Below are 15,232 nucleotides of genomic sequence, written 5' to 3' on the forward strand. Positions count from 1 at the left end.
TGTTGAAAGTAAGCAACAGATCATCACCTTTCCTTTTAGGGTTCATATCATTAATAGCATACTATTTTTAATTTCCATGTCGTCAGTGTTTTCACATGAATGAGTGCAAATACCCTACAGTGTTTCTGCTCTTAGATTGTGGCAAACAAAATTATGTTATCTCTGGTAAATTGTTAATTTGCATTGCTTTATGTGACTTTATAAAACTGCATAATTTACTTATGTCATGCCAAAAACATTCTGCACTAATTGCAGGAATGGATTGGTGTACTGTGTTACACTCTTACTATGAAGTATTCTCCAAAGAACTCAATTTCCATATCATACATGCTAGTAAGCAGAGGAACAATGCAGAAATACTGATGATTTTTTTTTTAATTTCCATGTGGGGAAAAAAAATCTCCCTCCCCCCCCCCCCAAAAAAAAAAAATGTTTGCTTTATGAGCATTTAGAAAACCGCATGATTTACTATCTCATGCCAAAAACATTCTGTACTAAATGCAGGAATGGATGGGTGTACTGTCTTACACTTTCACTGTAAAGTATTCTCCAAACAACTCAATATATCATACAGAGGATATTATTTTTTTCCAATTGCCATCCTGGAACCCCACCCCCCCCCCCCCCCCCCAAAGAAAAAATTAATTAAAAAAAAAATGTTTGCTCTATGTGCATTTAGAAAACCTCATGATTTACTTATCTCATGCCAAAAACATTCTGCAATAATTGCAGGAATAGATTTGTGTAATGTATTACACTTTCAGTGTAAAGTACAGTCAAACCTGTCTATAGCGGCCACGCAAGGGAAACGACAAAAGTGGCCTGTATAGACAGGTGGTCACTACAGACAGGTTGGCGGCCATTTTGAATTTCAATACTTGCATTTAATAATAGCAGAAGTACCGCATGTTATTCTTATAAAATAACAACAACAACCACCACCTAATAAGTTTACATGTGCTACAGTGCTATTACGGGGATTGTCGTTGTACAATTCACTTCATAATCTTTATTTTTCTTTGCCTGCTTCTGTTCTTTTGATGTTAAGAATAATATTTCAGGCCTGAGTAAGTTCTCTGGTTCATACCGGTTTGCATGAATGGGGTTCACGAGTGCCGAGTTTGATGGAGATTGATCCCAATGTATGAAGCTTACGTAAACAACAAACAATACCCAGACAAGTACCATATTGTCCTTATTCAAAGGGATGTCAACACTAATTAGTCGGCATTTTGGTGAAATTCTAAGATGTTATTAAGAGTTGCCTTTGCCGTTGTAGCATCTATTCAGGGTGGCATTACTGAAGCCTAGATCTAATCTAGTCAAGTTAATGGTAAGACGGGTTTTCGTGGCAAAGAGCTGCATCAGTTTTGTTAATCTTGTCTGTGTGATTATGACTGAGGTAGGACTCGGTAGAAATCACGCAATGGACGTAGAAGACATTGGTACTCATGGCTGATTGAACGGTTCAGCTAAATATTTGTGGCCGCTATATGCAGGAAGATATTCACCACGGGATACAAAATGAGTGGCCGCTGGCCGCGTTAGGCAGGTTGCCATTATATAAAGGGTCCACAATACAGCAATTTCGTTCGAGGGATTTTTCAGTGGCCGCTATAAACAGGTGGCCGCTATAGAGAGGTGGCTGCTAAGACAGGTTTGGCTGTACTTGTATTTTCAAATAACTCAATTTCCATGTCATACATACTAGTAAGTACAGCATTAATGCAGAATTCGAAGAGTTCTTTTTTTATTCCCTTTAAATGAAGAACAAAACAAAAAACAAACAAACAAACAAAATGAAGCAATACTGGCCTTGCAGTATTTTTATGAATTTCTAGTCATTTTGACATTATTTTACAACTGCGATACTACAAATGCAGCACTTCCGTAGTACTATTGTCACGGTATATTGGACCCAATTACTCTAGCAAAACTTAGGTAATTATGCAACCGAATCAATGCAGAGATGTTTTATTACAATGTTCACTGGAATTGAGCTGTTGCCTGTGCACTGTAGCATTACTTTATGTACTTCAAAGTGGGATGGGAAGGTATTGTTATTATGGACAACAGGAAGAACATCCATTTAATCTTTGGACAAAGAAGTGATAGCAGCCTCAAGCTTCTTCTGTTGCGTAAGTTTCTCCAAAGCAATAACCTCCATTCGTAACTCATGTTCACGCTGCGCGTGCTGGAGTGTGACCCTATGCTGTTCCATGGCCAGTTCCACCATTAACTCTTCATACGATTGTTTCTTTCTTGGTGAAGCCTGTGCAGATCCAGACGATGCGGTTCGTTTTGGGGCTCTGAGAGGAGAGACACATGTATTAGAATAAATGTGTTACTTTAAAAGTGCATGTGTGCACATTCAAGAGAGATGCATTAGGTTACCTTGGTACGTCTTTTTTATTTCCATGCAGCTCATCTTATGCGCTGTTTTGTGGATTGATATCGCATTGATGCTACATTTATTCCTTTCCCTTTCAATGCAATCACTTTCATTAACAATAATTAAAGATCTGATTTATGATGAAAGATATTTGCATGTATTGATTCGGGTAAACAAGTTCAGGTAAACAAGTTCAGGTATTTCATACATTTGTAATGTACTACTACATTGTAACACTACTTAACATACTCATCTGAGATTGAGTACACAATGCCTTATTTGATATCTTTGTCCTGTTATCTGTGTTTACATGTCAGCTAATTTATGCCAAAACAATACCATTCAAGGATGTATAGTAGGTGCAGGATGGTCTAAAGGAAATTATATCACATATATGATTTGTCCTTTGGCATAATAACTGTTCACTGCAATTCTTCGTGTATATAAGAAGGTACACTGTACTGTATAACATGAGAAACAAGTAGAGTTCCTCTACAGAATCCATTATTTTATACTCTCTTCAACTGATAGTCTGTACTTCTATGAGGAGCTGGTTGAGTATGCCACAAAGCTGGTCCTGTAAAGTTACTCTCATTGTAATATCTTGGATCCATATGTCAAGGCAGTATGCTTTCAACAAAAGTTTTAAACAGGAATGTTTTGTGATTATCTACTTGGGATGCTTTGCTGGATTTGTGCGTTATGGATTCTTTCATGGTGGTAACAACCTACAAATGTACCAGTGGAAGCCAAAATGTAAGATTTAATTGACCTGTTTATAGCTGTTTTTCCCTTTGCAATCACTTGATGTTTGATTCTGTACATGAAAATGCATTTCTTATTCTATGCAACAAGTTACTTTGTGTGATTATTTTGTTGATTGATGTGACCTCTAATTAAAGGGTAGATAAACTTTGCTTAGAAACATTGTATTTAGTGCATTACAATAATGCATTATTATTTTGTATCATTTTTATCATTAATATTACTACTACTACTATGGTGTACTGTACTTTTAATATATGAATACCACTCAGTAAGAATGAAAGGGTCACATCTTTGTTTTTCTTTTTGCAAAAGGTTTGCGTCTAGTTATTCAGCAGCAATTAAGGAGTTCAGTTCTTGAATGGAATAATAAAACTTGAAGCTCAATCATAGAGCTTGAAGGGTAAAAGAAAACAGAAAGACTATTTGAGATTTTTTTATTCACCTTATGAGCACTGGTGTGTGGATGGATGGGACAGGTGTTCTGCTCTCTGGGTTTCCAGTTTGATGTGCAAGCAGAGATGTAGTTGCAGATGTGGATGATTGGCTAATGCAAAAATAAGATTTCAATTAATAATGATATAGTAATATGCCGACCAAAAAAAAAAAAAAAACAGCACCTGACAAAATCATGTTAAAAAAGGTGCTTCAACCATTCAAATGCAGGTATCAATTGCATCACTGAAATCCTGTTCTCTACCAATGATATCTTCATTTACATGCTTACATGAGACGGTGTTTCTTATTTCTCATGTACGAGTACAGGTTTGCTTTCAAATTCACCCTGTGAGCACTGGTGTATTGGATGATGGGAGAGGCAACGGGGTCCTGCATTCTTCTGCACTGTGACTTGCAGGCATACGCGTTGTAGATGATGTTGCAGATGTTGATGGTTGGCTGTAATGCAGAAATGAAACTTAAATTGATGATGGTGTATGTCAAAAAACAACAGACAAAATCAAATTAGATAGGTGTAGTATGCTTAAACCATTTCAGCTCAGGACTTTATTGCGTTGCTGTACTCATGCAGTATTCTGTACCTACATGCATTCATGAGATATGGTAGTTTGTTTAGTGCTTCTCTTTCTTGAAAACTACTACTATTTTTTTTTTCCTATTGCAACCATGCACATTCAATGTTCCTAGAATTGGACTACACAAACCAATGTGTGGCATTTATTTTTATCTCTTTAATGTCATCTGGAAATATTAGTAGAGGAAAAAGATTAGTCCTATTTGCAATGATGCTACACTGGTTACATAATAACTTGCCTAGCATGGAAAATACCTGTAGGCTTATCTGTAATGCTTTACATACTGCAGTATATGGAATGTTTTTTTTTTCCCTTGGAGGATGAACTATCTCTGAACCTGAATATATCAAAGTAATAGAAAGCATGACAACATTGCCCCCCCCCCCCCCACAATCTTTTCAGCAACTTCCATCGTGGACATCTAAAATTGTGTCAATATATGCAAATACATGTACATGTACATTTGTACATGAGTATATATGCTTGGTTTATAGTCTTCATTTGAACCTGGATTTTCTGCGTCAGTATGTAGGCCCTATGTTGCAGTGGGGTTGATTTGGATATTTTTTATTTTTCTTCTTCAATTTTTACCTTCTTTCAATGTCAGAAGACAATTCCTCAAAAAAAGGGTCATCTTCGATTTCTTCTGGACCAACAAACACAGTTCCTGGAGGCCTGCCATTTGAGAACAAATAAAATTATGATGAAAACAATGTCTTATGAATATTGATGCTTTAAAGTAAAATAAGTTTGGTTCTGTTAAAAAAAAAAAAAAAAATGTGAATAAAGGGAAGAAGGCAGAATAAATAGCCCGTCTAATCAGAGATTAAACTACAAAGTTTTATGTTGGGTTTGCTTATTTTTTTTTTTTTATTATTATTTTTTTTGTTCTGCTTCAAAGATATCAGATTTTATCGTAGTGCCGACACAAATTCATGACTGAAAATTTGCTTTGTTTTATTCAAGTGCACTATAAGAACACCTTCAAACTACAATATCCTTAAAACATTTGAGACAAAGGCTACAATGAGATTCCTAGGGAATGGGGGGGAGGAGAAACAATTGACCAACCCCTCCCCTCCCCGCCTCCTACATAAGGCAAGATTGCCACCTAGATGTACGTGAGCTTGTGAGATTTACAAAGAATGTTAATGAAGTTCACATCTACTCTAGACTTTACAGTAGCTTTGCCAAAAATTTTTGTTCGCGTTTTTGTCCTTGTGAACATGTTTGAATTAAAAGCTAAACATCAAATTTCCTAGGTAGAAGTCTAGACTGCATAATGTAATCACATGAGTGTGAAGCGTACGTTCGTGCGTAAGTCAGTGATCGTGCGTACACCCAATCGATCCGATCCAAAATTTCAAATAGTTTAGTACATAGAAAGAGTATCGCTGCATGCTAACAAGATGACCTTGAACATACTCTGACTACTGGGTGTTTGTAGACATAGTTACCGATGTTATATAAAATCTGCTTGTATATTTCCGTAAGTGCATTGAGAAGACCCTTCTTGCGAAAGGACAACTTTATAAAGACTGCTAACTTTCTTCGATTGCAAATTGGACGCATTCTTCAATGTCAAGTCTATAGGCAGCAGCTCTCGGTTGAGGTACGTGCTGTGTCATTTCTACACTACATGATTTTGTATACATGGGATCACACTGCTGTGATGGAGCTGTGCAGACGATAACTTAACGTTTGGTACCCGGTATAATTTTGTTTGATATTAATAATGCTATTGCTAGATTCTGTGGATTTATTAACACCATCTGTAATGTACGTGCTGTTTTCTGAATTACTTCTCATCATGGGCAGAGTGTAAAGACCTAGCTTGAAGGATATTACAATATGATTTTAATATAGAAAATTGATCTTATAACCGACCTTTTGTCGCATTCCGTTGGCGTTGCTCCGCCGCCGGTACCGCCGCCCGACAGAAACTCTAATACCGTTACCGCTTCATTGTTGACCGATGCGTCATCATCGAAAGGGTTTCGCATCTGCAAGAAATCTTGTGGACACATGTCCTTGATCATTGTGCTGATGGAACTGGGAGGAACTGGAGGTGGCCCCCCTCCAGTTTTTTTTGGCACTCCTTCTGGAACGAGGACATTTCCTTCTTGGCATTTATCCTTAGTCTTTTCCATTGATCTTTTATTTGTGCCGTGCTCCATTTCTGTCCAAACTTTGCTTGTAGCAACCCTGTTATTTCCTCCCAGGCTTTCTTCTTTTCTTCGTTCGTTTTGATGTCAGTTTTTTTGTTTTGTAGAATGTCGATTCTTTCTGCAGTTAGTTCCAGCAGGTGATTTCTCTCTACCATCTGCCAATTCTGCCCTCTGTTTTTAACTCCAGCCATTTTCACAAGTTTCCATGTTATGTAATCTGAGGAGTGTGGTTTGTTTATGTATGTTTTTGTATCATGTTGGCTACAAGTGTACTGAGCATGCTCAGTACACTTTTAAGAGTTTGAAGAATTGTACTCGGCATGCTCAGTTCAGTGTTTTCTCCATAGTACAATTTTAGACCATGGTTTAAACCATGGTCTAAATTTGTTCTATGGATTGTCCATGGTTTAAACCATGGTCTAATCTTGTACCATGGATTGTACCATGGTACAATCCATGGTACAAGATTAGACCATGGCTTTTCTAAATCTTGCTTCGTGAATTGTACCATGGTTTAAACCGTGGTCTAAGTTTGTACCAGGTTTACTTAGACCACGGTTTTTATATGTCCATGGTTTAATTTTGTACCACCGTGTTTAAAAAAAAAAAACATATGGCACTCATTTCATCTACAAGTTTAACAACTAAATTATGAGTAGGAGTTTCTCTGTTAAAATCTAAGTAAGATCTAAACTTGTCATTACTAATAAAAAAAAGTATTATTCTTTATTTTTTGGTTACAAAATACAAAGTCCCGAAAGTATAACCAGACATATATTTAGGACTTTTACCATTCAGATATTAATTTTGATTACCAAATCTAGTGTAACAAAAGGAGATTCAAATATTTTCTCTTTTTTTTTTTTGGGGGGGGGGAAGGTTACTCAAGGTACATCGCCATACTTTACAACATACACTGTACCAATCACTGCAACAACCAACTAATGCAATCTACAATCAACGCTATTATATCTTAAAGATTGTTTTTTTTCCTTTGTAGGACAGACTAATGTCAAAACTCCCATTCCATATATTTTGTCTTCTTCCTCCAGTACCGGTACTACTACTTTCTGCACAGCTACAGCAAGTGGGTAAAACAAACAAACAAATATGTCAGTGTGGAGTTTTCCACACTTGCATTCACATAACCCCTCATTACGAGCTGTGCAAGGAAAATGAAAAAAAAAAAACGCACATGGACCTTCCTTTCTGAATATTTTTTCCAGCCTATCACTGCAATTTTGACATTTTTTTCCCCTTTTTGTAATACATGGGGTTTTGAGTGTACAGCAGGAGATTAATGAACCCATCCTATCAGGGTATCCCTGCATTGGTTCGTGACCAGATTTTGGGGTCTTACAATGATTTCTGTTGCAAGGAGGCACTGCTAGCACAAAAGCAGGCACACAAACCCCCCATTTTTATAATTGTTCTGCATTAAGTAACCCTTCTACAATTTTCATCAATGTACATGAAAATGACATGGGGTTTGAATGTACAGCATGATATTCATGAACCCCCACCCGATCAGGGCATCCCTGGATAGGTTTGTGACCAAATCTTAGGGTCTTACATGATTCCTGCCACATGGGGGGTGCTGCTAGCACAAAGATGAGCACATGAATCCCCCATTTATTTGAAAGGTTTATTTATTCATATCACATCTCATAGCCCAAGGGCTAAATTTAGTATAATATTACATAAAATATATACATACAAATTCAAACATTCAGACAGGGACAGAATAAAACATTTGCACGTGTGATAGAAATGAGTGGGAAAATATCCTAAGTACACAAATCAATAAGTTGAGCATTATCCGATATATATCATGCAAAATAAGAACATATTCCACATTTGTCAAAACAAGCAGAACTACATAAAAAATACTGTGACTGGTTTGCCTCTACTCCAATAGAACTACAAAACATCATACACAAGACATCAGGTTTGCATGACTGATAATAACCAAAAATAAAATAAAAATTTGATTGCAATGAAATGAATGAAATGTGATTTTTATTGTGTTTCAGCAATTAGTAAGCCTTCTTCTACAGTTTTGTCAAGTTTCATGAAAATGACATGGATTTTGAATGTACAGCATGAGATTCATGAACCTATCCAAACAGAGCATACCTGGATAGGTTTATGACCAAACTTGGGGTCTTACAATGATTTCTGCCGCATGGGAGCACTGCTAGCACAAAAAACGGCCGCGCGAACCACCCATACTTACAACTTTTCTGCATTAAGTAACCCTTCTTCTACAATTTGGTCAAGTTTCATGAAAATGACGTGGGTTTTGAAAGTACAGCATAAATTCTTTTGAACCTTCTCCTTTGGCCCATCCCCTAACAGAAAACGTTCCTGACAAGGCTTTGAGAGATTTCTGCCGCGTGAGGGCACTGCTTGCTCAAGACTGAATGTGTAACCCCAACATTAGAACTTTTTCCTCATTTTTGGTACCTCTCTTTGCAATTCTTGCAAATTTGGAAAAAACAGAGTGGATTTTGAAAGAATTATGGGATTTCAATTTGCCATTGCAGATTTTGTTACCTATCATGGCCTTAATCCTGTAGCACTATCATTTTTGTACTGGACGGCAGAATGTCATATTCTTCAAAGTCCCGTAGAAGAAAAACAAGCACACGAACCTTTGGTTTTATTTGCATATTTGGGCTTCGGATTGGTCAAAGTTACCGTATAGGAAGTTTGAAGAAATGAAAATGACATGGACTTCACTTTAACTGGGGAACATCCTTAAGCGAGTTATCAACTTGTGCGATGTCGATTTAAGCAAGGTTTACTGTACTTAATAATAAGGCTCAGAGGAATTTTTGTAAATATCTGAAAAGTACATTGATATTCAAAGACTTTAAACTGTAATGTCCCTGTGTGATCATTTTCTTCTCTTTACAACCAGGAAATGAAGCAGAAGAAATAGATGATGAAGTAACACCTGATGCAGTGGACTACATTGATACATTTGATGCACATGTGGACAGGTCTGAGTCTCCTCCACCAATCAAAAACCAACAGGTCTGTATCATACTTTACAATGTACACTTACTATCTTTCTCCTTTCTTTCTTTTTTGTCAGGTTTTTATGTTTCAGCACAGGGAGATTCTTGTTTTTTCTTAGTGCCTTGTCCAAGTATGTTGTGTGAGTTGTACATGAAGTGATAAGATTTGGCGCTAACCTCCCAGTTTAATGTCAGAAGTCACTGAAAATTGGTCCCAAAATGGCATTGTAAGCAGAATATTCAGGGTTAATATCATTTTGTCAGTGATAGTATCTTTGTGTGTGTGGGGGGGGGCACTGTTGAAATTTGCCCTCATCTCCCCCTCCCCCATGCCATTCACTTGAGCCTCCTCACACTTGAAAAAAATATACATGAGTCCCCTCTGACCCCCACAGATACACATCTTTTCTCTTCATTTCAAAGCCAAAAGTGGTTTACTGTATACACCATATATTTTGCGAGTCTAAATTTTTGCGAATCGGGACTTCCCGACAATTTCGCGAGTGGTTAAATTTGCGATCGTGGAGTCCTGTACTGAACGGAGAAACGTATACGCGAACTTCACATTCATATCGGCACTAGAGTCAATATTTTCGCGTGTTTTTAATTTCGTGAACAGCAGCTGACTCGCGAAATTCGCGAAAATAAAAACCTCATGAAATATTCGGCGTATACAGTATATCATGATTAATATTTGTTTTATATTTCATTTGGAAAAAAAAAGTCATCATTTTCCCAGACAGTCCTATCTAGGTGGGCTGTCATCCATTCCTGTGAGTTGGTACACTTGTTTGACGGATCATTACACACACATAGACACACACACACACACACCCTCACGCACATGCACACACACACACACACACACACACACCTTTTCGGTTCATTGAAAAGGTGCAAATTGGTCCTATCATCATTTTTATTTCTTTTCCCACATTTTTATATGAAAAAAAAAGCAAAACAAAACTAGTTATTCTTGAATCTTAGTGTATCGAATATGTACAACCCAATAAAAATTCTCTAGAGAGAGTTTTGGACTGTGTGGTCAAAGGTCAAGGTAATGTGTTAGAATTTCACTTTTTCACCATTACCGCGTTTACACGTAGCCCAAGCTCCCGGGCCGAGCCCGTGAGCTGGGGCAGACTCACCTTTTTCTCTACGTGTAAACGCAGTTATCCTTGCCCCGCAAGGTGGGACTGTCCCAGCTTTTTTGCCCCAGCAAAGTTGTAGGATTCGACCCGCGAGCTGGGGTAGACCCGGCAATTTTTTGTCCGTGTAAACAGAAAGGCGAATCTGCCCAAGCAATTGGTGGGGGAACTTTCGGTATTGAAAGAGTGCGCGAAATCTCGCCTGTACACAGATGGGTAGGGTGGCGATTATCGCGATGAGCATTATAACCATGGACTAAACGTTGTAGGCATAACTAGTAACATTACAGATCCATGATGTAATATCACCTATTGTACATGTGGCTACATACACGTACCATGCACGAATTCGAATATGCACACATACTGAACTACACTGACCTTTGTTGTAAATACATCACACATGCACAGTACACCTACAGTCAGACCATTAAGTTATGTTACTCCCGCACGCACTGCGCACGGGGCCGCTTCATGCGGTTGCGTGCAGGTTCGTGCGATTTCGCATGGGTGCGTATGACTCCGTGCGCCCCCGTACGCGCCCGTGCGTAGTCGTGCGCCCGCGTGCGGATCTTTACGCCCGCGTGCGGATCCGAACGCCTGCGTGCGAATCTGTACGCCCGCGTGCGGATCCATACTCCCTCGCACTGACTGGCATGCAGCCGCACGGAGGCGCAAGAGGGCGCACATAGGCGCACGAGGTCGCATGAGGTCGCACGGGGGCGTACAGAGGCGCACGCACCCGTACAAAACCGCACGCAACTGCACGAAGCAGCCCCGTGCGCAGTGCGTGCGGGAGTAACATAACTTAATGGTCTGACTGTACGTACGTGCAGCCTCGCATCTTGCATGCAATTGTTGCTCTCTTCTCGAACTGCTCTTTTCTCGATCGGTGGTCACCGGTCTTGAATTGAGCGCACGTAATTGTTGTTTACAGGTACGTGGTCTGGCTCACGAAGCATTGTGGGTATCGGTTGAATTTTACCCCACAAGGCAAGTCTGATCCACGAGCTGGGGTAATGTAAACGAAACGCTCGAAAATCCGCGAGCTGGGGCTACATGTAAACGTGGTACATATCTCAGAAATGGTTCAAAATATCTTCATGGCACTTAGCACATATGGGTCATTCCATGGGGTTGGGTCTTCTCTAGATTTTCATGTTGTGCAGGGAATAAAAGTCATTCTGAAAATTTTATCAAATAATTGCTTGTGGTTTGTGGCTATTCTTGGAGAGAGATGTGTGAAGAATTATATGATGAATAAAAAACAAGCCTGTGTACAAATTTATTTTGTCTGTGACTGTTTCACTGTTGATGTCTCATGGTTTTTTTGTGGGTACCAGTTGTGACAAAAATATATGCCATTTTCATGGCAATGTAATACAGAAATATACAACCTTTCAGCATTATGCCTATCATAATTAAGAGAGGCAAGGTGACTTCTACAAAGACTATAAGGCACATAAACATGTGTCACAAAATAAGAACACCAGAGCATCTTGAAGCAACCTCATACCGATGTTACAAACGAAGTCCGCGGTGATTTTTGTTGTAACATTGGTATTGCATGGTTTTACATACACTTCTAATCATAATATGATCAGAAACTTGATTTCCTACCGGCCTGGGCTGCCATCACAGATGACAAATTTGTGCTATCCGTCGTCCAGAACGGGTTCGTGATAGGCCTATCCAACCCGCTCCCGGGCGGCTCACTCAGGGCCCTCTCCCCTCCATGCGCGCGGCATTTCCGTTCCAATATGGCCAGCGAAATTGCCGCGCTCCTCGAGAAGCAGGCCATAGAGCGGGTGGTAGTCCACCCCCGCCTGTGCCTCTCACCGGTGTTCATGGTTCCCAAATGCTTGGGGAAGTTTCGTATGATTTTGAATCTCAAGGCCATAAATCAATTCATCCAGCCAGTGCACTTTCGCATGGAAACTCTGGCCTCGATTCTACCCATGTTAAGGCCCAACGATTGGGCAGTGTCCATCGATCTAGCCGATGCTTACCATCATGTTCTGATCACCCGCCCGTCCCGGAGGCTATTAGGCTTCACCTTCGCGGGACGGGTCTATCAGTTCAGGGCGCTCCCCTTCGGGTTGAGGTCCGCCCCCCGTCTGTTTATAAGACTGGTTTCGGCGGTCGCCGCCTTTCTACGGCAAAGAGGGATAAGGGTATTCTGCTATCTCGACGACTGGTTGATAGTCGCAACCAGCCCTCATTTGCTGATGGCACATCGGGACTTCACCCTTTCGGTTGCGCAATCCCTAGGCTTTCTTATAAACTGGGAAAAGTCTGCGCTGACACCGACCCGGCTCCCTACATTCCTAGGGGCCGAGATCGACTTGCCGAACCAGCTGGCCCGTCCTACTCGAGAGCGGGTCGGGACGATTTTAGCCGCCGCAAGGTCCTTGCAGAACAGGCTGGCTGCCCCCGTGAGGACATGGCTCCAGTTTTTGGGGTATCTCGTGAGCTTGGTGGACGTGCTCTCCGACTGTCGCCTACACATGCGGCCGTTGCAAATTCACGTCCTGCAGGCATACAGACCGAACACGGATCCGTTCTCTACGTCGATCCTAGTTTCCGATCGCATCCGGGCTTGCTTAGTCCAATGGATGCGCCGACCATTCCTCAACCAGGGCAAGCCCCTCAGAGTGCCCCTGCCCTCGATAACGGTAACGACGGATGCGTCGTTGTTGGGGTGGGGAGCGGTGTGCGCCAGGAACATGGTCTCTGGAAATTGGGCTCACCTCCCACGTCTACTGCACATCAACCAGCTCGAGTTTCGGGCCGTGATGTTAGCATGCAGACACTTCCGCGCAGCCCTTGGCGGCAGGACGGTTTTGATTCAGACCGACAATGTCACGGTGGCGTCTTACATCAACAAACAGGGAGGTACCCACTCCATATCCCTCAATGCCCTGGCAGCCCACTTCTGGAGGTGGTGCAGGGTACAGGCGATTTCCCCCGTGGCAGTTTACCTGCCGGGGCAGGACAATCTAATTGCCGTCTTTCTTTCCAGGGGCAGGGAATTACCATCCGAGTGGATGCTACACCCCGAGGTCTTTGCATGGCTACAGACGACCATGGGGCCCCCTTCAGGTCGATCTGTTTGCCTCCAGTCTGAACCACCAGCTCCGGCTTTATTGCGCCCAGTCCAGGGACCTGGAAGCTTGGATGGTGGACACATTCTCCTTTCCCTGGGAGGGAATTCGGGGGTATGCCTTTCCCCCGATCGCCCTCATTCCCCAGGTGTTGGAAAAGATCCAGGAGGACGAGGCGGCCGTTCTCCTGATAGCCCTCGGTGGCCCTGGAGGCCCTGGTTTTTGACGTTAATGAACCTCCTGACAGGTCACCCCCGGGCCCTGCCGGGTCGCCCGGACCTGATCAGACAACCGTTGTCCGGGATGACGCACAGCAACCCGACAGCATTACACCTGACTGCGTGGCCATTGTCGGGCAGGCGGGTAGGCAGGCAGGGCTCTCCCATAGGGCGGTGGAGTTCATCGGCCACAGTCATAGAGACTCGACGGTACAGTCTTACAACTCTAGGTTGACCGCGTATTTCACCTGGTGCGAGGAGCAGGCGTTAAGTCCCCGGACCACGCCTCTCCACAGGATGGCCAATTTCTTCATCCACCTGTTTGATAAGGGTTTGGCTTTACGGACCATCAGGGCCTACCGATCCGCGATAGCCGTAGTGCACAGTGGGTTTGAGGACGGCAGTATGGTTTCGAATGCGCCTACCCTGACTAGGTTGTTTAAAGCGTTCTTCTTAAAGAGGCTGCCCACGAAGACTTTGCTTCCATCGTGGAGCTTGCCTCGCGTTATGAGAGCGTGGGCGGGACCTCCCTTTGAGCCGTTGGCCAAGGCATCCCTTGCCAGGCTCACTTGGAAAACTGCTTTCTTACTGGCGGTGGCCTCTGGTCACAGGCGGAGCACGTTACATGCGTTGTCCACCGCGCCAGGACACATCCGTTGGGAGCACGATGGTGTGAGATTGATTCCGAGCCCCTCGTTCATCGCCAAGAACCAAACAAGCTCCACGAAGCCAGTGTAGATTTTCATTAGTCCATTGACTGCTTTTTCGTCTGTTCCGGAGGACAAAGTGTGGTGCCCAGTACGATCCCTCAAATGGTACTTGGACCGGACAAAAAGCTTCAGGAAACACGATGAACTTTTTCTGATCTGCAAGGAACCTCACTCACCAGCCTCTCGGGATTCGGTGTCGAGATGGATAGTTAACGCCATCAAGGCGGCAGGCCCAGAAGCCCTTACGGGACCCGATCTACCCCACGCGCATGATACAAGGAGTATCAGCGCATCGTTGGCCCTGTTTGCTGGTGTCAGTCAGGAGGACATTCTGAAGGCAGCGTACTGGTCCTCGGCCAACTCATTAATCTCTTATTATCTTAGGGACGTCCCGGCGTCCAAAGCGGTCTTTTCTGGTGCGGCCTTGGCTTCGGCGTGCGAGACATCTAGACTTACCTCGTAATTGGGGAGTTTTAACGCTCCTCCCTTTTCTGTGTTGGTCTAGCATATTGTTTAGGAAAGCGGACGGATGGTTTTTACTGATGTAGATCATAAGAATCAGGACTGATTCTATCATCTATGAGGTAAAAACCATCCGTTTACTTTCGTTCCCACCCTCCTTCCCCTCTCCCCGCGTTAGGGGTCTTTTTCTGCGGTATTTAGAGGAAGA

At 42.1% G+C, this 15,232-nt stretch overlaps 1 protein-coding gene across 3 annotated transcripts in view; it reads left to right on the top strand.

Annotated features, from left to right (window-relative positions):
• LOC139725047 (uncharacterized) overlaps positions 1-15,232 on the top strand; it is a 508,769-nt gene that overhangs the window by 291,469 nt on the left and 202,068 nt on the right. For all 3 annotated transcript variants that reach the window (XM_071636133.1, XM_071636134.1, XM_071636135.1), the window contains exon 9: positions 9,283-9,398. In XM_071636133.1, the coding sequence (XP_071492234.1) occupies positions 9,283-9,398 (116 nt within the window). The remainder of the gene's footprint in view (positions 1-9,282; positions 9,399-15,232) is intronic.

This window comes from Diadema antillarum, unplaced genomic scaffold, assembly GCF_040938485.1.
Source record: "Diadema antillarum isolate AM-2024a unplaced genomic scaffold, OU_Dant_1.0 seq00000013_RagTag, whole genome shotgun sequence".
NCBI lineage: Eukaryota > Metazoa > Echinodermata > Echinoidea > Diadematoida > Diadematidae > Diadema > Diadema antillarum.